General features: G+C 32.0%; 1 protein-coding gene and 1 pseudogene across 3 annotated transcripts in view; one reads left to right on the top strand and one right to left on the bottom strand.

The window, feature by feature from the left end:
- The window catches only part of LOC143256015 (electroneutral sodium bicarbonate exchanger 1-like), a 173,206-nt gene extending 156,752 nt beyond the window's left edge, over positions 1-16,454 (bottom strand). Inside the window, exons 1-2 of one of the 2 annotated variants that reach the window (XM_076512570.1) lie at positions 16,281-16,454; positions 10,697-10,756 (exon numbers count right to left, since the gene is read on the bottom strand). In XM_076512570.1, the coding sequence (XP_076368685.1) occupies positions 10,697-10,725 (29 nt within the window). In that variant the 5' untranslated portion in view covers positions 10,726-10,756; positions 16,281-16,454. Of the gene's footprint in view, positions 1-10,696; positions 10,757-15,689; positions 16,077-16,280 lie in introns of those variants that run through there. The other variant, XM_076512574.1, reaches the window with a different exon arrangement.
- A 12-nt stretch (positions 16,455-16,466) lies between these two features.
- LOC143256018 (zinc finger CCCH domain-containing protein 15-like) overlaps positions 16,467-25,537 on the top strand; it is a 61,317-nt pseudogene continuing 52,246 nt past the window's right edge. Inside the window, exons 1-3 of the transcript XR_013030963.1 lie at positions 16,467-16,661; positions 19,585-19,686; positions 22,869-22,971. The product of XR_013030963.1 is annotated as a zinc finger CCCH domain-containing protein 15-like (transcript). The remainder of the gene's footprint in view (positions 16,662-19,584; positions 19,687-22,868; positions 22,972-25,537) is intronic.

Here is a 25,537-nt window from a genome sequence, read left to right as displayed (position 1 = left end):
ATTCTGCCTGTGGTACACAAACAGTAATCAGAGAAAACATGACTTTCGTCAAACCAACATATGGTCTGTTTCAAATGGAAATCCCAAGTTTCGTTTGACATGTGTTTGAATTAAGATCATGACAACTCCTAGATTAGATAAAAAGACGTCTAAACAGTTAGATATATCAAGTTTTTTTCAAAAGAAGGTCAAAGCAACAACATCAACTGATGGTGGGAAATCCACTTCCAACAGAAAAGACAGCTCTGAAAAACTGAAGCTTGCAGCAGTGATCAGACTGTTGGTGTGAAAAACAAAATATACCCGCAATTTTCACAGAGTTGTTAAAGAAACTTGGTTTTCATAGTTTCCTTGGCTGGAACATGTTTCCCAACAAAATACATTTCTTTGCAAATTATGCAGGGACAACAAAAAAGGCAAATATTTATGCTACCACTGGGAAAACTGCTAATAAGCCTAAAAAAGATGATTGATGGAACATGCATGGTCAGAAGATCATCGCAATGCAACAGCATCACAACTTTTGAAGAACATGTCAACTGGTGCTGTAAATGTGTAAGTGGGGTGTAAAGGTGGCATTCAGGCACAGATGGCCACATTACTTATACTAGCAAAGGAAGCCATCCCAACTGTGAAGTTTCATTCCCTCCTTTCACTACAAGTATTCAATGTAAGAATATTCTTCATTCTAGTATTAATAAGATACTTTCTGTTTTCTACAGTATTTTCTTAAAACAAAAGGCAATTTGACAATTTTCTAAAAGTGAACCTTTTTGAAAATATTTATCAAAAATTAAGTAGCCAGCCAACTCTTCCAAATATCTTTGTTTATTACTTTAATTAGTGGTCTTATTTCAAAACACAAGTTCTTATATATATTTTTAAGAGGGAGTGACCTCTCTAAAGAAACTACAGACGCAGTCACAAAGTGGAACAGAGAGCTTCATATACACCCACAGCCAGTCTCTGGATGATATGTACAGTGCCCTAAATCATGTAGTTCAGGATGAAATGCAGGCAGACTTTTGGGCATTGCCTTTCCCATTTTTTGCTCTTCAAGCAGATGAAGCAACTGATGCAGGAAACACCTCTATACTGATATTTTATATCAGGTATCTTTCATCATTAGGTCAGGTTACAAGTCGATTCCTTGCTCTGCGTGAGCTGACCAACACTGGGGCTTATTCTATCTACAACAATATGCTCTCAGTCATGGCAGATCGAGGATTGTTTGATGTTGACTTGATTGGACTTGCAACTGATGGTGCAAATGTCATGGTGGGAATAAAAGCATGTGTTGCTACAAAATTTAAAGAGGAATGCCCCTGGATAATAATAAGTCATTGTTTGGTACACAGATTACAGTTGGCAGCTGAAAAGGTAGCAAACCAGGTGCCATACCTTGTGAAGTGCATTTCAGTTTTGAACCAGTTTGCAAAAAGCCTGAAATATCCTCCCAAGTTGTGTCGGGTTCTGGAAGCAAGCATTCCCAGACATCATGCCATTTTTTCAATATTTAGCCCATGTCACAGCAGAGCAGTATCTCATGAGGATGACCTGAAGAAACTCATCCAGCACTTCTCTCCTTTCGTCAATGAGGATGAGGCACTGACTGAATGGCTGCTACTAAGGAACATAATGGAACAGGATGCTCACAAAAACAGAAACATGAAGAGCTTCTACCAGACCCGTCAAACTTTTCCAAATCTGTCTCAACTTGCAACAATTGGATTAATAATTCCTGTTACATCTGTTGACTGTGAGCAGAAAATTAGCAGGTACAACAGCATCAAAACAGATGCCAGGAGCAATCTGTCTGTGGCCAAGACAGAAATGTTACTGAACTTATCCATGGAGTCCAAACCTTTGGATCATTTTAATTTCAACTCTGCATTCAGATACTGGATCACTCACAAAGACAGATGTGGGTACCATTCCCTGTTGAAGAAATGTGTTTTGGAACCTCAGGTGCCAACTTCTACCACATCTTCTGTTGAGAATGATTTGGCTGAAGAGCTGCCATTGGATTTATCTACTTACTAGTCATGCTACCGTATTCTAGTTTTAAGTCATTTTGAGAAATGTATCTCTTTATTTTCTTCTTTATCATGTTTATTTTGTTATTTTGTTTGTTTTGTTTTTTTTGGTGGGGAAGATTGCTAGGGAATAAAATATAGTACAAAACTTAATGTTTTGTAGATTTTCACATAATTACAACTATTTTTTACTGGTTGGAATTGATGCATATTAAAAGTCACGCACCACACAGTTTTTGGTGACCTAGACTTGTGGCTAAACAAATGTCACTGTGGCTAAAAGAAACTTACTTTGTTTAGCGACAGTGGCCCAGGTTCAGTTTGTTTAACTTGATTTCAGTTAAATACATTATTGAGTTTTATTTTGTTTTGCCATTTTGAGATTCATTTAGTGTTCAAGTTTAATAAACCTTTTCTTATGTGTGTATATATATCTATAACTGGGATGGTGTTATAAGGTCATAAATTCCAGTCATCATCAACTAAGATGATGACTGGAATTTATGACCTTATAGTTCAGCACTAATTTAGCCTTTAAAATTCAGGGGTTAGGTGTAAAAAGACCTTGAAATAATAAAGAGTTGAATACAATTACTGGAAATTTCATATTTACCATATAACTACTGAAAAATATATTATTCAATTACATTCAGATGATATTTTTTCTAAGTTTATGTGCCAGTATTCTGCATGTAATTAAGATATCTTCATAATATGGGTATGAAAGGGTTGTACACTGGCACTAATTTTCTATCTTAGATAAAAGTTACATATGCACTACAATGAGACTCTTATACAGCACGTTTTTGTTTTGCTCTGTTTGTGTGTTAAACTGTAGTATATGGAGACATCACACATTTCTATTTTCTTGTATTGTTACTATAACATTCGCTCAGAATTTATCATTTATCCTGAATATTTATAATTTTCACATAGCACATTTGACAGAGTTGCTTAGTTTTTTTTTTTTTCTAGCTGCCTTTGCTGTTTGTTAATCTTGAAGAAGAAATATCTGTTCTGCTCACGAGATGTACTGTGTGAGGATTTCAGCAGAAGTGTCCTTTAATGGTAGTCCAGGTGATATTTCAATGTTATGGTCTCACCTACTACTGAATGAGAATGACAACTCACTTGGACAGTTCCAGTTGTCCTGTTATAATATGACATTTCTTGTAAAAAAAGGAACATTGAATTTAAACAGTATGATAGATGAACTTGGCCTGATCTGTTGAAGATACAGAACCAAGGAATAATAAGTGTATGTGCACTGTGCTTGTGAAAAGAGTAATGCTAATAAAAAATCATTTATGTTGTGTTTTACTTTTGTCTCTATTTCATCCATTCACATAACTCAGTTATTCAGCAATTTACCATTACTTTGCAATAAGTAACTTGATCAAATCTCCTGTTACTTTACAGACCTATTCCATTGCTCTCCAGTAAATTCAGTTTTACCTTAATATACCACAATACTCTCTATACAAAAGTCATATGCATTTAAAAAGTGATACAAATATTTGTGGTACAAATTAGTATGAGCTGAGAATTTATCTCCCTTGAATATATCTAATGAGAATGATCAGTGATGAAGGCAATCTCAGGATTATGGGATTGGACTTAATAGTATAATATCTTGATTACTCATCTCTGGTCTTTACTAAGTGCAAACCCTCAGTTTGCTTCAGTAGCCAAATAAAGTTAACCGTGAACTGAAAACTAGCCAGTTGAGTTGTAGCTGAAGCTCAATGTTGTGCGAATTGAGATTTTGTTTATTTATACATTTGTATTTCTTCAAATTTCTTTTGCTGATTGTGCTCATTTTATTTCTTGCATTGCATTTAAATACCTTCATTTTGTGGGTACTTCTATGTGTCTATTGGATACAGATACATTTAAATACCTCACACCTGACTAATAAAGTTTTATTGTATCTTTGCAAGTTTTACAGTATTTGATTTTGGAAACAATTTCAGTTCACTACTTCCTCAGCCACTTCATTACATTTTCTGTTGTGTCATAACCAGTAAATGTTGCTATAATGTAGTTTGGATATCAGCATGGTATTTTCAATGAATGTGCTTGTAAGCACATAAGACTTTGTCTTCTGAGTTTTGAGATTCAGGTGTTTGTAAAAAACAAAAGCACAGAGATCTTTCAACTATTGATTTTGTGGTCCATTTCACTTTGGAAAGATTGTGCTAGACCAGAGTAACTGAGGTAAGCACAAATGTTTTCTCAGCACATGAATAATTCACCATTATGCTCTCCAGAAATATTTGCTGAAATTATTTCACAATGTTCTCATTGCTTTTATATAAGTAATGAGATGCAATGATATATAAACACTTGACCTTTCACACAATCTGATTCACATCTACAAGAAGTGTGGTTTGTTTTGTCTTGAATTTTGCATAAAGCTACATGAGGGCTATCTGCACTAGCCATCCCTAATATAGCTGTAAAAGATGAAAGGGAAGTCAGCCAGTCATCACCACCCACTGCCAACTCTTGGGCTACTATTTTACAAACAAATAGTGTAACTGACTGTCACATTATAATACCTCCACTGTTGACAGGATGAGCATATTTGGTAAGACAGGAACTCAAACTTGCTATCCTTAGATTGTGAGTCAAGTGCCCTAACTACCTGGAATAGTTAGGCATAGATTTAGTCATAAACCCAAAATTTCTTACTTCAACAAGTAAGTAAAATGCCTGCTTAATATTATTTTTGAAGCATAAAAAATGGCTTAATATTTGTTCAACATTTCTCAACACAATCCTAATTACCTTAATTCAACAAGTAAGTTAAAATCCTATGTAATACTATTTTTGTACAAAGGAATAACTTAATGTTTCTTCCACAATTTTCAACACAGTGCTGTACCTCAACAAGCAAGTTGAATGTCTGTATAATACTAATTTTGTACAAAAGAATGGCTTAATGTTTGTCCCATATTTACCAATGCCCCTGGATTTTAGTTTTTTTCAGCATGCTTTTACTGTTCATATATCTTTTCAAAGATGCACCCTCACCTCACAGCAAATGAGTTATAAAACTTATTACATCACAACTTGTATTGTGAGTCAGAATGAAGAGCCAACCACACTTTATATTTGTCAAATTATTTATAGCCTTATCAGCTTGAATTGCACTTTCCTATTGTTCTGATCAGTAAAAGCTTTGAGGTTGAAATACATGTACAAATGTCCAATAAATAAGGGTGAGTCATCCACTTAATTATCATGCTACTGAGCATTTCCCCCAGAGCTCAACATCTTAGAACTTGAGTACTGTGAAACTAATTTTCATAACACCTAATTAAAATTTCAGCATTTTGAAAATTGGCAATTTCACTGAAAAATATATTTTTATAGTGGATTTTTTTTATTTTTCAAGGTTTAACTCTGATAACAAGATTTCGTATTAAGGCCTGAAAATTTCTATGATAACTTTTAAATCACCTTAAGACTTTCAAGGAATTGTATAAACCCTAATAGTCACTTGTTATGTTCATCACAAAAAACAAGTGCTATGCAAGAGAACCTAAGAGCACAGAGATTAGCCAACATTGAAAAAGGTATTCAATCATCCAGCACCAATAGTAATTGTGATGAAGAAATGAAATACTCCAAGATTTTGTGATAACTTTATGTGGGTGAGCATGGTAATTCATACCAAGACGTTAACTAACATACACAAATGAAGATTTGAATGTGTAAGAAGGATCGCAAAGCTTTTTGGTTCACTAGATCTGGCTACTTATAGGTGAAATTTAAGAAAAACAAATTGCAGAAACTGTCTTCAGCACTTGCAGAGGTAAGTTTCTTGGCCTCTTTCCTGTAAGGATGTAGAGACCTGGTGCAGACACTGTATTGTGAGTGCAGCTAATAGCCTTGGGTATTGACAGGCTTCTACTGAAAACTAGCTATGGCAATGAAAATGTGCTAGATGTTATCAATTAGTTCATGAAATGAGTTGAAACTTATCCACTTGATAATATGTCTGCTTGATCAGTCACTAACAAGTTAACTGAACAGTGAATGGCTTGTTTCAGAACTCTGTAAAATATAAGAAGTGAACAAGAAGTAAACTTTCACAATTTAGCTTAACAAGAGTAGATGTGGTAAAGACTCATCCTATCATCAAAGTCTGATTGTTTAGCTGCTAGTTCTATCTAAATTGTAAAGAGTATGCTTCAGCTCAGCTAATTAGGACTGTTAAACTACATGGTACACCATGCAACATAGCAGCAGCCAGTTGGCTGTTAATATTTTAAAGAGACATTGTACTATCAACAGATATAATGTTTAGATTGATGTTGATGTGATTAACATCTGTATTAGTTGATAAAAATGTGAATGTCCACACCAACAAATAAATAATGTGTTGAAACAGCAGAAAAGATTATGTGACTTAGGAAAAGAGCATCGAACCTCAACAGACTGGACTTTATCTTGCCCTATAAAAATTCATTCCATCATACAATGAGTTTCCCTAGTCACCATAGGTTATTTATTACATGTAGATAAGCTGAAGCTACATGTTATAAGTGAACCTCTGAAATGTTGGCTAAAACAGGAAGCTGAAAGCAATGTATATAAATAGCATGACCATCATGAAAGCACCAGTTCATCTTACTTAGATGTGTTTTAGAGAAAGTGATGATGATACTTTGGAAGTCTAACTCCAAATCAATACAGCTGGTTCAGTTCTGAATCAATATGGTTATGATAAAGTAAAACCAATTAATAATTAACACAGTTTTTTCTACCTTAAAAAGTAAGGTATGCAGGTTCATTTTGACATTTTTTTTATCTCAAATTAAAAATGGATCTATATTCTATATTTTGTGAGAGGTATAAGGTCACAAGAGCGAGGACAATGGTAATATTTGTGTTTATTTGGTGCTGAAAGTATCTTGCTCTTTGCTCTCCCAGCATACAAGGGTAAATACAACACTGAACATGCAGTTTTGAATTACATGAGAATTACTTGTAACACTGTCACTGAGAGACTAAAATATGTTTGCTTTTATGACAATTAACTGAAAACGAAGTAAAATATGAACAAATAAAGAATAAATAAGAAAAACTCAGGCTTCAAAGAACATTTAAGACAAGTATTTTTAATAAATGTTTGACTCAAGAGAAGCCAAATTTAGATTAGTGTACTTTCACACTTTTCTTACTTAAGTATACTTATTATTCATAGAATGGGATTTCAAGAGTTTGCTATTAGCTTAGAGTCATATTTAGTATACATAACAAGTACTTGCAAAGTTGTAGGATTTTAGTACTTTTGATAATCAGTGATCATTTCTAGTGCTTTTAACATATTTTGGAAACTTCAAACTAACCTCAGGAAATGTGTTAATTCTGGGTTGTGATTATTTTCAGGGGGAAGAAGCATGTTCAGAAAACATCTAGAAAACTGGCGGACCCATCCCTATTGTAACGACTGATTCAGAATTATTAAAAAGTTATAAGACATTTCTTTTAACATAGAAATTTACAGTTAATCTGTGAATTTATTGGTTTTAAAAATTCCTTTTTTTTAAATAAATGTTATTTTAGAATCTTGAAGTGCTATGTTGTACTTTATTGTTGAGTTTTGAAAAATGTAATAATGATTATTACACTATTACATAAGATCTGATGTTACATCAAAATTAAGAATGTTACTTTTAATTCAACTGGGGAAACTGCATACTTTGAAACCAAACTTTTGCCAACAATATTTCTTGAACAATAATATTTATGATGAAAATAAATTAGTAAGAGATGTCCACAGCAAATTTATAAGATCTATATATATATAGTCCTTCAAGTTATCAAGTCACCATAACTGGGTGTAAATAAACAGAGTTCTGTTTCAAGATTTCTCAAACAAAATACTTCACTGCTGTTTATGCTGGACCTTATCTACAATACAATAAATACTATGAAGGTACAATACAACAGTCAATTAAAAAGTAACACTAATGAGAAAGAAAATAATAACTGAATGATTTATTAGTTTAAGCCATGAATTTTTGTTACAGGGTTTCAGTAAAAGGTTCAGTGAAAAGCAAAAAACAGTCTAAAAACATTAAAATGAGTTTATTTTTGTCATAGTACTTCTGAACTGAACTTTGTGCCCATATGTATGAATTAACAGCATTAAGCCACTAAGGTGTGTATCAGTGAACAGGCAAAAGGAACAAGGTGATTTTAATATAATAAAAGCAGATGCTCCAGCTAACTTTTCTTTTTAACTTGTAAGTGTGAAATAATTCTGATCTGTTTCACCTTAACAATTCTGTAAAATGCCAAGGAAAAGCTGACCCTGGAGTTTAGTGAATGTTTGATCTGTAACATGAAAAACAAACCAGTGTTGACTCCTTGTTTTTTCCTTAGTATAAAGTCATATTTTAAATTTTCTTTTCTTTTTATGATCTAACTTGTGTTTACTTGTGCCGTGAAACATTCTTTATCCCTGCCACAACAGTAGAAGAATGCTTGATATTAACTCAAATGTGCTTCTGGAGGGCTTAATCAAGATGGCAGTTACCAAAGGGTTCAGTGAGATGGAAAAACTGCATTCTCCAGTGCTAATGGACTTGGACTGTCCTCTATCATTCACTATTCTGATGAGGTAGAGAAATCCATTGTAAGCAATGTTAAGTTTAGTCTCAGGTGTTAACATGATAGAAAGAGTTGATCAAGAACAGTATCTGTTACCCCATGAGATGGTTCCCAAGGTTGTATCAAAGTAGTGTGAGTGTTGTGTGCAAACAGAGTGCCAACCTATAGGTCTATATTTCACACATAGTGCCTTTAGTGATTGTTACAATCCTGAACAGTTGTACTGCTGACTAACATCAGCTTTGTGTTAAGATTATTTTATTGCTATCATATAAATCCTAGAACTTGACTTCCATCGGATAGCAATAAAAAGCAACATACATTGTAAAAGTGATTTTGTCTTGTCTAAAATATTCTTGTTCATTACAGAAGTTATTAAAATTTGCAGTCTGTGATGTTCTAACATTTTCAACAGATTCTTCACTATTTTGTTTTATTACTATAACTGATTGTGTATTGTATTTTTGATTTCAACCCAGTCTAAGTCTGACAATTATTTTATCTTGCTTTCGACTTTCTATTTGTCATAAATGAAACCATTTTTATTTCATTGATGTTTGTCTTTGTATCATATGTTGTCAAACTTTATTCATTTGTCCTACAGTTTAATATGATATTTTGGTATTTCACTTCACAGTTAAGCCTTATCTCTTTAATTTCACCAATAACAAGTTATAACACAATTAATCTTTTCATTGGCTAATTATTTCTGCAAATCTATTATTATAACAGTTTTTATGAATTTTATAATTCCAAGTCTTGGAATAACATAGTGTCTGAAAGGAAATTTATGATATTATGTAGTATAACAATGCACATTTAAATATCCTTATTTCATGACTTAGATTCAAGTCACAATATTTGTATTACACATAACCAGCACTACGAATAAAAAAAAAAAATTCTACAATGATGCAAAAATGTTATACTTTATACATATATATATCTAAGTAATCACACCAATGTATAAGTAAACACAACAGTAAAGATATTTATGTTGCTAGTAATTACAGACAGACAGACAGACATATATGTTTATACCTTGTAATAATTTTACCTGTACACATTATAAATTATATTAAAGATTTTTTTTAAAACACACAAAATTAATTTTTATTTTGAGACATGTATTATGCAGTACCAAAGTTCATTGAAAACTAAAGCTGGACAATGCTAACATATTTGTGCACTGTTTTGCTCTGAATACAACTGGTTAAAAAAGAAATCTGACAAGCAATATTACAGTTTAGAAGGCTTCATCTATAGCTAAGGTCTGTGTGTGTACCATAGTAGTCCTGTAAAAAAATGCCATGTTTCTTCTAGCCAACCAGAATTTTATCTTCTTTTTTTTTCATAGGAATACTGAAATTATAATTTATAAACTGTACAACTAGATGAACTGTATATAATGTATTACAAGTACATATGTGATGTTTTGCAGTGGTATTATGTCCATACGCTATGGGTGAGTGTGCCTCCCAACCCTATGCTTTTCACAGTTTTAATAATCATAAATGCATGTATAAACATTGAATTAAATATGTTTAAAATATTTGTTTGTATTGGAAATCAGTAAGTCAATTAAAGTATCACTAGAAATTTAACAATATGAAAAGTAGAATGTAACTCCTTTCTACGTTATTAACCCATCACTAATAACAGAAGTACTTTGTTTTCTCACTGTGACCTCCTACCTCATATTTAGCTGTGTGATGCTCCTGAAGAACTGCATACTAAAATCAATCTGGTACACATTTACAATTACTTATTACAAGCATGTATATTTACACCCAGTAATCATACCCGTACACATTCATAATTAGTCTTAACAACTGTATAAATGTAAAATTAGTAATTACACCTATATATATATATACACTTAGTAATCACATATGTGTATGTATACCACTGGTAATAACATACACTTAGTAATCACACCAGAACATATGCATAAGACTAATATTTTTAGTAAGTATTTCAAATTAATATAGTATAGCACCAAAACAAATAGAATAACATTTAAAAATCCTTACCTAGACCACCTTTTCTTTCCTTTTTTCATTCACCAATATAAAGATATAATGTAAAAGTGCCTAAAATTAAAAAAACATGCATATATATATGGCATCAGTTTTATACTTAGAACAAATTACAATTTTCATTAATTGTATAAGGTGTCTTTTACTTGCCACAGTGGTTCATATTTATTCAGAATTTAAACAAAGACAGTTTTGATAATATTAATTTATTGTTATATAGCTCAGTGGCAAGTGGTGAACGAAATGACTTATTAGGTTTCATGTTCATTTTTGAAAATATATAAAATTATGTAAAAATAATCTCTCAACTAATACAAATATAAATTTTAGTGGCGGTGTAACTGTGTGATTCTTAATATTTTTGTAGACATTTTATGCCTGCCACAAATCTAATAATAGCCGAGTTTATATGACCCAAAGCAACTAAATACAGTGTAACAAAATCCTTAACCTGAATGGCACATAATTGACATATGGGCTAAATTGCCAGGCCATAGACCCCTTGGATACATGTCGAGTTGTTCCTAAGTTTGAATGACAGTTCAAAGGAAAAACAGTCAACCAGCATCACAAGAGCACTGTATGTCTTTCTAACCCATATATTCATATTCCTAAAAATATATCTTATATGTACTTATAAGTTTATACTAATATTGTAGCACACATGAAACATAGATTTGTGTTTATACTGTACACAAACTTATAATAACCTCAAATAAACGAAAAGCAACCTACTCTTATATAGTTTAAACCTGAAAACATAAGTTATACAAAATGACCTACCAATCTCACTGAAATATAATGTGATGCTTCCATATTCAACCAATGCTTTTTCTTGTGGCTACACAGTCAAACATTTCCAAGCCATAAACACATAATACAATATTATATCACCAAGCTATAAACAGCTAACCTACTCTGGCCACATACACAACTATATACATTAAACATCAGGTCAAATGCTAAGCTAAAAATGTAACAGATGATTTGATTTAACCCTTATTCAGTTGAAATGACTACCAGAAAATATATTACCAGTATCTTAGGATTGAGTGTGGGGCTCTTGGCTTAAACTGGCCCCCTACTAAATGAGCTACCAAGCTCAAGTATAAATCATACAACTTTCATCTCACCTGTTACAATGTGTAGTCATAACCAAATATTTTAACACTGCACAGACATTATTTCACTAAAACTGAAAATACCAAATTACATTGAATATGAGTTCCTCTTAGCCATCAAGGATGACCTTCAGCTAAAAAAAGATGACCTCAGCTAAAAGTTGAATTTACTGAACCTGTCGCATTTAAGCAGTGAAAAAAAACACTGTACCAACATAAGATTTGTTTTTCTGATCTGATGTGAACACATACACAGAAATACTTCTATACCTCAGCTACATATTTTCTTTTAATTAAAGGCTTACTTAGAGTTTCCAGTACTCGGCATGAAAACTGAAAGTACCTGTTTCATTCCACAATAAATGTTTCATAAATTATATAAATTCTGAAGGAATAAACAAGAAAGCAACTTTTGCTACAACATTTCTTTAATGCATTCAATACTCTTTTTTTTTTATCATAGGGATGGTCACTTCATTTAAATTAAACTGAAGAAACTAAGATACTGCACAAAAGTTGATGCCAAAATTACCAGGTGTGCTGGCAGTTGTATCATGTATATGTACTGTGCACAAAATTGACATAAGTATAAAAGTTTATTACTTTCATTATTTAAGCAGAATGTATTGAATACATGTGGTATTGCACATGACTCACCTTATCTTTGTTTTCAATTCAAAATGTACTACTATAAAAGAAAGATAATTTATTTTTTGAGTTAACTTGGTCAAGTTCAACAGTTTTTGGAGATGGTTTCTTTAGCCCTTTCTGCATTATAGTCTAGAGTTAACTATCATTTTTAGGAAAGTTCAGCTTTTGAATGATATCATGTAAAAACCAAAAATAAAAAAGTTTTACTTGGCTCATTAATTTTTATTGTTTTTGGACTTATCAAATTGAAATCAATAAATGGTTTATAAAAAAATTTCCTATTCTAAGTGGTTAAAAAAAAAGAGAGTTACAGATGACTGTACACTGATGGTTTTGTAAATCAATGTATAAACATTTGAACATCTACTTTGTTGTATTAAAGTAACAAGTAAATAGGTGAAGCACATCAAATTTCTGAGTGAGGACTGGCTTTATCCTTTCAAACCTGCTTGCTTTCTTAACCCCTCCTTACCAACTGAATATTATTGTTGTAACAAAAAAGATCTTCAAACTTTAGCTATATAAAGTTAAATTATGTGTTGAAATTTCCCTGTATTAATTTTAAAAAGTGTATATTTTTACCGAAGAATTCGTGTTTTCTTTGCTAATTAATTCTTCCACTCTAACTAGTATTAAAACTTTAATGAGTGCAGTATACATGAATGCCTTCATTAAAAGCTATTATTAGCCAATTGAAAATCAAATTTAACTATCAAGAAAAACATGATATAGTTTTTAAAAAACTGCATAAAAGAACACATTAGATTCATGAACTTTATTTTGAGTACGTCCAATTACTTTATAAACTGAATTACAATATTTTAATGCTAATTTGGTGTGAGAAAACCACTAATTCATCCTGATATGTATGTGCACATACAATAAACATATGCAGGATTATGAGAAGAGGGACACTAATGGGTAGCAGTTACTGCCCTACTTCTACTGTGGGGTATAGTATACATGTTACATTCACAATAATTACGCCAAACTTTTCTTAATAAAATTAAAATCATTCTTTTAGAGGTTTTGGCATCCTCTATAGGATACTTGTGTTCAGATGATGTCACCTTCTTTAATGTAAGCTACATTAGTAGTTCTTAACCTTTCTGAATTCATGGAACTCTTTTGGCATTACATTTGTGCAATGAAAACATTCACAGCATTTATTAAAAACACATTACTGCAATATTATATCAATAATTCCAGACAGAGCGTGTATGTTTATTGTATCTATATACCTACATGTAAATGTACAAGGCATCTATATACCCACACGTATACGTACAAGGAATATATATACCCACACGTATACGTACAAGGAATATATATACCCACACGTATACGTACAAGGAATATATATACCCACACGTATACATACAAGGCGTGAAATTTTTTTGACACTATTACTCAAACATGCATAACAAGAAACATGCTCTCTCAAATAATAATGGTTTAAATGACTCAACACCTATTTGTTTGTAGTCTTGTTCACTAATTTAAAATAATGCAATAATTTGCTGTTACGTTATTTCAGTATGAAACCTGCTACACTTGTAAAGAAATATAATGTAGCCAGATTGTAATTATCAGACTAACATGTATTTATACATTAAAATATGCAGGATTCTTACATTTTGTGAAACCCTATAAAAACCCAATATCTCATGACACCCCTCAATGTCTATCAAGGAACCATGGTTGAGAAGCACTGAGCTACACTATTAATGATTCTGCACAAAAGGAAAGGTAGAGAAGATGATAGATTGCCACATATCTCATCTTAACACATACAACCATGTAATAAACAAGACAGACAGTAGGTACAGACCACATAAAATAGGTGCAAGTACAACTGCTTGGAAGTACATAAAAAGAGAAGTACTATCACATGGAAGTAGATAAAATCTGTCAGCAGAATTAATGACAGACAGTGATTGTAGAAATGGATGTAAATGTCTAGAAGTTTATCCATATCCTATCCTGATAAATATAGTCCATAGGGACTTTCATGAGCTGAGACCAAAAACTTCCACAGAAGACCAGCAGAAGCCAATATTGTGAAATTATTTTAATCCAATTTTCCATACAAAAATGTAAAAAGAATACAATCAAGTTCAACCCTGATTGTACTTATAAAAGTTTATAAATTTTACAGGACCAACATTCTATTAAATAGGTTAAAAAAGTTAACTTCTATGCAACCTCTACCCAGCATTATAAATCAACCAATTATATTATTCAGAATTACAACATAACAAACATGGTTGGAGTTAAACCCCAAAATTTTAGCTTACAGTGTCAGTGATATATCTTTCAAAATACAAATCTAATTCAGAATAATATCAACTGCTAACAGTTGCAAGTGTTTTTACTGGGATTTATATCAAATGCCTTTGTTATTTCTTTATTATATGTAATTATATTACTATTACCACTAATAATGTATTATTACAAGCTGCTGATTATACTAATGTGCCAGGAACAGTGAATTCTGTTACTCATGATTCAGATTCAGGAAGTAGTCTAACACTTAAAAACATATGCATTCTATTATAAATTTAAAATTTAAACACCAAGGGCACAGGTACTTAAAAATGAGTTTTTAAACTGCGAAGAGTGTAATTCAACATAAAACATTTACTTTTTCTGTAATGCAGCACTATCATGTAGTGAAGACAACATATTGGGCTTTGAAACAATTTCATGAAATTACTTAAATATTAAAATAATCTTTTACACTTTTCAAACAGAAATAAAGTAGAGAAAAAAGTAATGTTATTTAATTTTATGTTCTAACAAAAAAAAGAAGAGATTCCTTGAAAATTTTATTAGGCCTAGTATATCAAAAACAATTACACATTATTTAAATCTGCTAAATATTATTGTTATTATCAATGTATCATACAAAATCACAGATTATTCAAATCTGCAAATTATTTTTAAGATACGAAAGTGGAATATTCAAACTCATTATAATTCCTGCAATGAGCTTATGCAGAAATTGTTATACAAAATAAATACTCAAGGAGTATCATTGTGTTTGTTTTTGCAAATGTTTATGTTCTTCTAAGTATACTTATTTCACATATCACTCTAATACTTTGTGCCACAAGTTCAGTATATACAGTTTAATAACATGATTCTTTGTTTCATGTTCACAGCAAAATAGTTTTAAATAGCTTACTAAATAAAATATGTTTACTAGTTTTTACCTCTTAAATAAGATCCACAATATAGCAATACTCAAAATATTCTAAGATTTGAAAAACATTGGGAAATAAAGTTTAACTTGATGAGTATAAATTTGATTTTAATAAAAATTATAAAATATCACAAGTATTCATGAACAACTAAGCATATTGTAATAATTTGTTTATAGTTACTTAAGTTAATCGAAATATATTTTCAAACAAAATCCTTTTAGGCATTTTAATTTTAAGTTAAAGTTTAGGGAAAACCTTAAATATTCTGATATTATTTACATAAGATACTATGCTACATTGAAAATATAAACTTGTTCGTCCTTACAACTTTATCTACCCTTACTACGATGAAGACGTTAGAATTAGTTTGCTCTGTAAGTCTGCATCTCGTAATCGTATACAACGTTTAGACTATTTGTGTAATTTACAATAAAATAAAAATATTGTGATGTCACACAAACAAGTATTGTAATATGCAGATCACGCTTCACTCACATAAGGTTTTGCATACGACAATAATTAATAATGCTTTAAATTTAATTTTAAGTAATTAATTAAAGTTAGAAGTGTATAAAATTTATAGAAATACAAAGAACTTACTATTAAGATAATTTGAATAAATTTTATATTTAGAAATTTTTGTGGAAAGAAAATCGAATCTTATCCACATCAAACTTTCAAGATTTAACTTGGCGAAAAAACAAAAATATCTGTTATCAAAAATATATAAATGGAACCTAAAAAATCGCTAGTACGTCACACATTTTGTTTTAATCTCTAGAGGTCGCTCCGTTAGAGATATACCCGCAAACCCAGAAATACCGAATTCGTTAATCACGGTATTTGGACAAGTTGTGTACCTCAACGTAGAGTGAAATTTAATTTGGACTAAATTAACAGCTTTAACAAATGCCACCAAAAAAGAAACCAAACGAGCCAGGAAAGAAAGCTGATCAGAAGAAAAAAGAAAAAATTATTGAAGTAGGGATATTTATGTATTATAGTATAGTTTCAAATTAGCAATGAAACATGAAAATAGGCCTAATAAATTGGAAGCTTGGAAAAAATTATACAAGTACAAATCTTGACTTACCAATGAACTTCAAATGAAGTTAAGCTCAGGGCTAAGTTGGAGTAAGGGAACCGCGGAAGTGATTTCTCTCCCTAGATTTGTGTAGAGGTATAACTCTCATGTATGCTGATGGTTGAGGAATTTCTATGAAGTCTAAAATAAGGATGATTATATTTATCTTCTTGTAACATGTAAGTTCTACCTCTAACAGTAACAAATAAAGCGTTCCATGCTGTTAGTTTTAAGCTTATTCAGGTAATTGTCCTTTTATAAAGTATCCAGTGAAGATGCACCTAAATAGTTTGTGGTTGAAAGAACCACAAATTTGTAGCCAATTTAATTCAACAACTGCTGCCAGGGTCAACTTTGGGCTCCCCTAAGGTTACTTACATGTGATTGCAAAGTGCTGCATGTGCTCTGTACATATTTTTATGGCTAATTCAGGCTAACTATACTACAGAAGCATAAACAGGACATCAAAAAGTAAAAAAGAATTGGTATTGGAAGCAAACGTTTTAATTATTAAAAATAGGTCTGTGAAGTTATGTTTATATGCATGGGAAGTATAAAACGTAACAGATAGTATATTAACATTATATATAACAGCAAAATACTAATTTTGATGATTTTTTAAAGTTTATTATTAGTATATTTTAAATGCATATGGCAGTTGGGAAACAACCTCTTTTTCAATCACATCAGTGTGCTGTTTACAGTTGACCAGATGTGAAAAATAGTTTGCATTAAAACCATGTACTCAAATGTAGTTCTTGAAATTTTATTATGGGCTATAAATTTCCAAGAAGTTCAGTACATACTCTAAGATGAGTAAGAGCAAGACGAATAGGGCCATTGTCCAGGTAAATGTAAATAGATTTTTGTCAGTAAACTGAAACATTACACAGAGGTTAAGATAAAGATTTTATGTCTTGAACAAAATTCACCAAAATAGGGACTAAATTTGCCCAAGAATAAGTTTTTTGATATCAAATTAATTCTTAGAACATGCACAACAGTCAGAACACAAACTTTACAGCATCTGTTGATTGCACACTGTTTAACATAATTAAATTTACATTGCATTAAACACATGTACCTGGAAGTGGCTTTTAAAAGTATGTACTGTAAATTCACAGGAGGGACAGTAATCACTATCTATTTATAACATCAAGTCATATTCTGTTATACTTTAAATTATTGTTCAATACTTGTATTCTTATTACACTAGATTTCATGTGATGTTTATATGAAGGGTAAAAATGTTCATGGATTAGTACTCAAAACAACTTTGGTGTAGATCTGTTACTGCGAGATACACTGTGTGCTACTTCCTTTATCACTACAGAGTTTTGTTGTTTTTTCTGCAGGAGGGAGCTTTTATTCTTAAGGGTATCCTTGTATTGTTCAATATCCACATATTCTTTATAATGAGAAGTGTTTTTCTGAAATTATCAAGTCCAAGATGATTTCAGTAGAAATCCTCCTCTTATGTTGGTCCAGTTTAGTCCAATATACACTGAAAGTGATAATGAACTTATTATGATCTGCTTACAGTAATTTTACTTTATCATTGTACACAGAAAAACTATGCAACATATGTTTCTTATAATCTTGCAGAAATGTATTTTGTTATCTCCATAAGCACATGGTTCAAATGTTTTTGTTTCCTCAGGTTCTCACTGATCATCATGATGTTTGTAGTTGAGGAAGCATTAGCCTACTCAAATACAAATATTTGATACCTCTGAATTATAAGTAACAGAAAGGTAAATCACAACAAAATACTTATTTTTAAGCATTTATTACCTTACACAAGCTATAAGACTCAAACCATGTGATTATTTTAAAATTGAATAAAAGATTTATGAAAAAATAAATTTCTCAATTTTATTACATTTATTTGTTTTATTTTAGCAATATTCATATTACATGTCTAAGTAATATCACACACATACTCTTGTAACAAACTAAGTAATCCATATTGCATTCAGACAAATACATGGTATAAAAACTCCAAAAGTATCTTCAAATGAATATGAAGTATTTTTAATTTGTAAAACTTGTTAAACAGTAGTTTATATTGTTACACAAAGTGCTTAAGGTACAAAATGATATATATTAGCATGGCTGCATTTCTCCTACACATTTCTAATAATTTGTTTTTCATGTGGATCATAAATTTTGTATTCAGACAATCATGGCTGTTTGAATTTAGAAATTGAGCCAGTGGCTTTTACAAACTAAAGTGATAAAATTTACTGGGAATGTTAGTTCACATGATGCTATTTCTTCCTTGGCCAATCACCAAGTGGTTTGAGATGGTTAAAACTGAAAGTCATTAGTTACATCATAGAAATTTCTCACAGGGTGTTGGGTGCTGACCACTCCACCCAATTATCATACTTAGACTTACCAGATTGCAGGTGATAAGTTTCAGTGTATTTGCTATCATCCAAAGTCGTTCAAGAAGCAATTTGGGAATTCTCCTTAATCTGTATGTCATACAGTGTACATAAAATATTGTTGAAATTAATTGAAATTTCTACAATTTACTTGACCAGTAAAAAATTGTATCACACAAAATACTTTATTCCAGTCATAGATTAATGTTTAAAATATTTAACTTTTTTTTACTTGTTTACTAACTACATTCGTATTTTTTCATTACTTGCTATAAATACAACTTTCTAGTTTACATCAGTTATTTTATGTAAAAAATTAAGTATTATGTAAATTGTATTCTTTTTTTTATCGTTTATTAATAGGTGTGTATTAATATTTTTGCGTGCCAGTATTATTAGTAACTTTTCTGTTATATATTTTTGTGTTTAGGACAAAACTTTTGGTATAAAAAATAAGAAGGGTGCTAAGAGCCAGAAATTCATCCAGCAAGTTCAACACCAAGTAAAGTTTGGAAACCAAAGTGTTCGAAAGGTTTGTATAGAGTTTAAAAACAAACATTTTGCTGTGCAAATTACTGTGAACTTTGTTTTCTCCTAAAATTTAATTGGCTTTTAAGAAGAATTTATAACAGCTCCCAATAACAAATCTAGGTACTCACTACATTCATACCTGCATTGCATTGTGGTAACAGAAACTTCTAAATAACACAAGTCTGAAAATTTAAATTTCATAAAAGTTTTGGTTTTAATAACAAATTTTTCTATAATTCAGCTATGCTGATTTTGAAAATAATATTGATTTTTTTTTCTGTCATGCAATGGTTTTTTACCATTTGGAAAGAAAACGTCTTACTTAGACCAAATTATTTCTTTTACTACAATGAACATTTTTTTATTGTTTATTAACAAAAATTCAGACAAAATGAAGAAATGGGAAGAACATTGATGTCAAATGAATGTGCATCCTCTTTCAACCTGATTATTTTGTGAAATCTACAGCTTTTAGTCTCAAAACTACATGCTGTGGTTTTTCTCTTGTGTGTTGCTTTATGGTGTTTTGGGAAAAACTTTACACAATGGAGAAAACTGGATAAAATTTTTGGATTCCAAATGCAGCAATTACTGAAGAACATGTAAAGATTTCAAAACAGTAAAAGTATCATAGCCCTGTGTTATTGGTGTACAAACTTCTGCACACCAGTCATGGCTAAAATTGTTAAACAAATTTAAACAAGTTTTGTAGTAAAAAGGACTGTAAATCTTGTATAAATATATAAGAAAATCAAAGTGACCGAAAGTCATTTAGTTCCTTGAGATCATCCACATATATACAAATAATTTACTGTATATACCAAGGGTGGCCTTGGTGTGGTCCCCCTTGGGTCAGTTGGCTGGTCTACTCAGGCTAGGATCAACCAAGTACCAGTGTTGGATGTTCTCAACAGGTGTTGTCGACATTATATCTGTTTGGGTATAGTGCTCACAAAACCCTGGCGTTGCTGCAGTGTCCTTGTTTAGCATTGTTGTGCATCTCCTCGTATGGTTCCATGGTGGGTGGGGTTAGTAGGCACTGAAATTTCCCTCTATTATGTATAGTCCAATTAAAAATCTTACTAAAATAGTGAAAAAACAGTCTATAGGTAAACGACCATGTCTTGAAGATCCTGAGCAGCAATCCTCACCATCCATACCACCTGTTGTACCTCATTTTCTTATATTGCACTCACTTTCAGACAAAACCTTTATGGCAAATGTCTCCATTTTTCATTCAGGAGGGACTTGCTGGCTCTCCAAAGTCAGTAAAAAAGCTTTGATCTGGTGACATATTGGTGGAAACATCCACATCTTAACAGTGAACTCCTGTTGCATTCAAAGGCAATTGGGGATATACCTAGTGAGGTTACACCTCATGCTACTGTGAATTCATCACAAGGAGTTATTGTTGAGAGGGATTTGAAGAACATCCCAGAGTTGGAGATTCTCGCTGGTTTCTCCACCCAAGGAATTTCTGCAGTGAGGCGTATCTCCACTCGCAAAGAAGGAATTACGGTGCCAACCAATGTCTTCATTCTAAAATTTACGTCACCACATTCGCCTGCCACCATCAAGGCAGGTTATTTTAATTACAGAGTATGGCCATACATTACAAACCTTCCAATGTTTCCAGTGTCAACAGTTTGGTCACTCGAAAACGTCATGTCATAGTTCCTTGACATGTGCTCATTGCGATAGCAAGGACCACGATACCTACGAGTGTGAAACAGACCCTCATTGTGTCAACTGCATTGGCTCTCACTCGTTCTACTTTCGTTCTTGCTCTGAATGGTTGAAAGAAAAAGAGGTGCAGCATTTGAAAATTATTCAAAACATTACTTATCCTGAGGCTCGAAAGTTGCTGTTCACCACTTCATCTCAGACGTATGCTGCTGCACTTTATTCGACTACTACAGTGGGAGTGCAGGCAGATCTCCAAAAGAATCATTCTCAAATCAAATGAAATGTCTTTTCACCTCCATGGTTAAAAAAATTGGCGAATCAACTTCAACACCCATCTCTTTCCTTAACATATATTCCAACAAACCCCAAGATCCACATCCTTTGGTTCCAAGTACAGGCATTTTTTTGGATCCATCTTCCTATCTCACCCCAAGATGCAAAATGATCATTCATTCTTGTCCTCAGTCACTGGAATCCCCTTCCAACAGCATAGACCTCTCTCGAATAAGGACAGTAAAGAAAAAAAGATGTGGTCGTAAACAGAAGGGTTCTCCACCCAATTCGCCTACACGTAAATAAAAATGGCCACCTTAATATAGTGGAACTGTGGAGGTTTACATTTTAATCTGGATGACATCAAAGTGCTGATTGCTTTCAACCATCATGTATGTCTTTCCTTACAGGAAACATTTCTAAAACCTGTTGATACAGTCACCTTCCGGGAGTTTGCTTTGAACAGAAATTATAGGCTGTGTGATGGACGAGTGCTTGGAGGGGTGGCACTGTTGGTTGATCAGCATGTGCCCACCCTGTCTTTGCCACTCAACACACCCTTAAAAGCCGTAGCCATCCTTGTTTCCTTGGGTCATACCATCACTGTTTGTTCTCTCTATCTGTCACCTGGAGAGACATATGATCAACCAGATCTTGATGCTCTCATTGAACAGTTGCTGTCTTACTTTTTCATCATGGGGGACTTTAATGGACATCATCCCCTCTGGGGAATTGCTGATATTGATAGGAGGGGTCGCTCTGTTGAGCATATGCTCTCTGATCACAGCCTTTCTCTTTTCAATACTGGATTTTCTACTTATTTCCATGCGCCTCATCGGTCCTTTACTGCTATTGATCTGTCTATTTGCACCCCTTCATTACTTTCCCGTTTTTCTTGGAGGGTTCACAGTAATCCATGAGGCAGTGATCATTTTCTATAATCTTAAAAGAGATTGGCCATGGTTGATATCTAAAACAATTTTCGAATATTTTAAATGTAGAGAAAACATTTCAGACCTTTACACTAGTATACAGTGTTTTCTTTTATGACAATATGTGTATAATGACTCGAGTTGCATGTTCTGGAAATGTCTGTAAATATCATAGCAATTGTTTGTAGAGAAATTTGTTGTTCCTTTAAAAACTGAAGTACAAGGTGTTAATGACTGTTTGAATAGTATTAGCATGTTTCATTACTTATTTAAATTATCTTAATACTTTTAGGTAGATCAGTTGAAACAGGTGGGAAAGAAAGATGAGAAGAAAAAAGAGGTAGAAGAACTAAACCAGATTTTCAAACCTGTAACAACACAGAGAGTAGAGAAGGGTATGATACAGCACTTTTAATTTTGTTAATACTGGAATGTTCACACCTGTAACAACACAGAGAGTAGAGAAGGGTATGATACAGCACTTTTAATTTTGTTAATACTGGAATGTTCACACCTGTAACAACACAGAGTAGAGAAGGGTATGATACAGCACTTTTAATTTTGTTAATACTGGAATGTTCACACCTGTAACAACACAGAGAGTAGAGAAGGGTATGATACAGCACTTTTAATTTTGTTAACACTGGAATGTTCACACCTGTAACAACACAGAGTAGGGAAGGGTATGATACAGCACTTTTAATTTTGTTAATACTGGAATGTTCACACCTGTAACAACACAGAGTAGAGAAGGGTATGATACAGCACTTTTAATTTTGTTAATACTGGAATGTTCAAACCTGTAACAACACAGAGTAGAGAAGGGTATGATACAGCACTTTTAATTTTGTTAACACTGGAATGTTCACACCTGTAACAACACAGAGTAGGGAAGGGTATGATAAAGCACTTTTAATTTTGTTAATACTGGAATGTTCACACCTGTAACAACACAGAGAGTAGAGAAGGGTATGATACAGCACTTTTAATTTTGTTAACACTGGAATGTTCACACCTGTAACAACACAGAGTAGGGAAGGGTATGATACAGCACTTTTAATTTTGTTAATACTGGAATGTTCAAACCTGTAACAACACAGAGTAGAGAAGGGTATGATACAGCACTTTTAATTTTGTTAACACTGGAATGTTCACACCTGTAACAACACAGAGTAGGGAAGGGTATGATACAGCACTTTTAATTTTGTTAATACTGGAATGTTCACACCTGTAACAACACAGAGAGTAGAGAAGGGTATGATACAGCACTTTTAATTCTGTTAATACTGGAACGTTCAAAACTGTAACAACAGAGTAGAGTAGGGTATGTTACAATGCTTTTAATTCTGTTAATACTGGAATGTGCACGGAAAGCGAAACTTATTTTATGACTTGTAATTATAGAAACATTTGTGATTATAACTGTCAAAACATCTATTATAATAAGTATACACTAACAGAGGTATAGTGGAATGAATTTTATATTAATTTGTAACAAATGTCAAATTCTATAATTGATTTACATTTGTTAAGGAAAACCAATATATAAACAAACTTCATTGTAGGAAATCACAAAAAGCATTTTAACTCTTTATATATTGGATTTTAAACAAAAGAAATGTATAATTAGTCAACAAAAATTCTATAATTACTAAGAAACATAGGAATTAAGCAGCTAGCTATACATTTTGAAGAAAAGAATTGTATTTAACAACTCCAGCTGCATACTGCTTAATTCTAAAGATAAAATTAACCTGGATAAAAAGAAGTACCTACTGGTTGTAGGCTGTCTGTGTGTAAGATATCAGACAGGTAGTAGCACTGCCTGTATAGGGAAGGCTTAGATTGTTTATTGAAATGGTATTTTAAACATCTGGTCAACAGGTCATCAGAACTTTACAATACTATACAGTGTTTTCTTTTATAATTGTATAATAACTGAGTCACAAGTTCTGGAAATGTCTATAAATATTATAGCAAACAGTTTGAATTTATTTTTGTCTTCTTTTTCGTGACATGATAACTCAAAAACCAAAACAATGGTTTCAGACGATTTCACTGAGGTGACATAGTTTCAAATGGAGTATCTACTGTTATAAGAATTATTAACTAACAGTAATTAAAAAAACAACAAAAAAAACATAATTCTGTTGTATTTGGTGTTATATTTACCCCTTGAAGTTAGCTTTCTTACAGAAATTTTGTGTTTATTTCAGAAACTTGCATACAAGATGAAACAAGAATTACTAGCTATTGACAAATAAATAATAAATATTACAATTGGAACTTTATTGCATTTAAAACTTTGCTATAAATATAACTTTCCTATGTCTATGAAACACTGAATTAAAACAAGTAAACAAAACATATTTAAAAAAAAGGAAGTTAATGTAGGGATGGCTAATATCAACCCTTGAAAAAAAACAGTACATTGAAGATAGTAGGGATGGCATTTGCATCGTCTGTACATAAGACGAGAATTAACATGTATCAGTAGATAAATATATATTTAATTACGACTTAGTTTAGTTTATCAGATTTTTATCTGTTAACATTCTACTACACTATGCCATTACGTAGGGATGATGCAGATACTATCCTTACTATCCTATTGTTTTTAAAAAATTGATATTAGCCATTCCTACATTTACTTCCTTTTTTGAAAATTTGTTTTCTTGTTAACAGTAGAGATGAACTTGAAAATTACAAACATATCAGAAATGAGATATTCCACTGGTGAAGTGATAATTACAACAACAAACATTGGGTACACTGAAGTGACATATGAAATAGTTTTATGCTTGATTGTAAGATATATGAAGCTGCTGCAAAAAGCAGGAACTTAACATGCACAGAAGATAGCAGTTCTGAGACTGCTAAGAGAAGGATTTGCAAGGAATTTTTTTGTGAGAAAGTTGCAAAAAGTAAATAAGTTATACTTAAAAATAATGTCTGATTATG

Source organism: Tachypleus tridentatus, chromosome 7, assembly GCF_004210375.1.
Source record: "Tachypleus tridentatus isolate NWPU-2018 chromosome 7, ASM421037v1, whole genome shotgun sequence".
NCBI lineage: Eukaryota > Metazoa > Arthropoda > Merostomata > Xiphosura > Limulidae > Tachypleus > Tachypleus tridentatus.
This window is presented reverse-complemented; position numbering and strand designations above follow the sequence as displayed.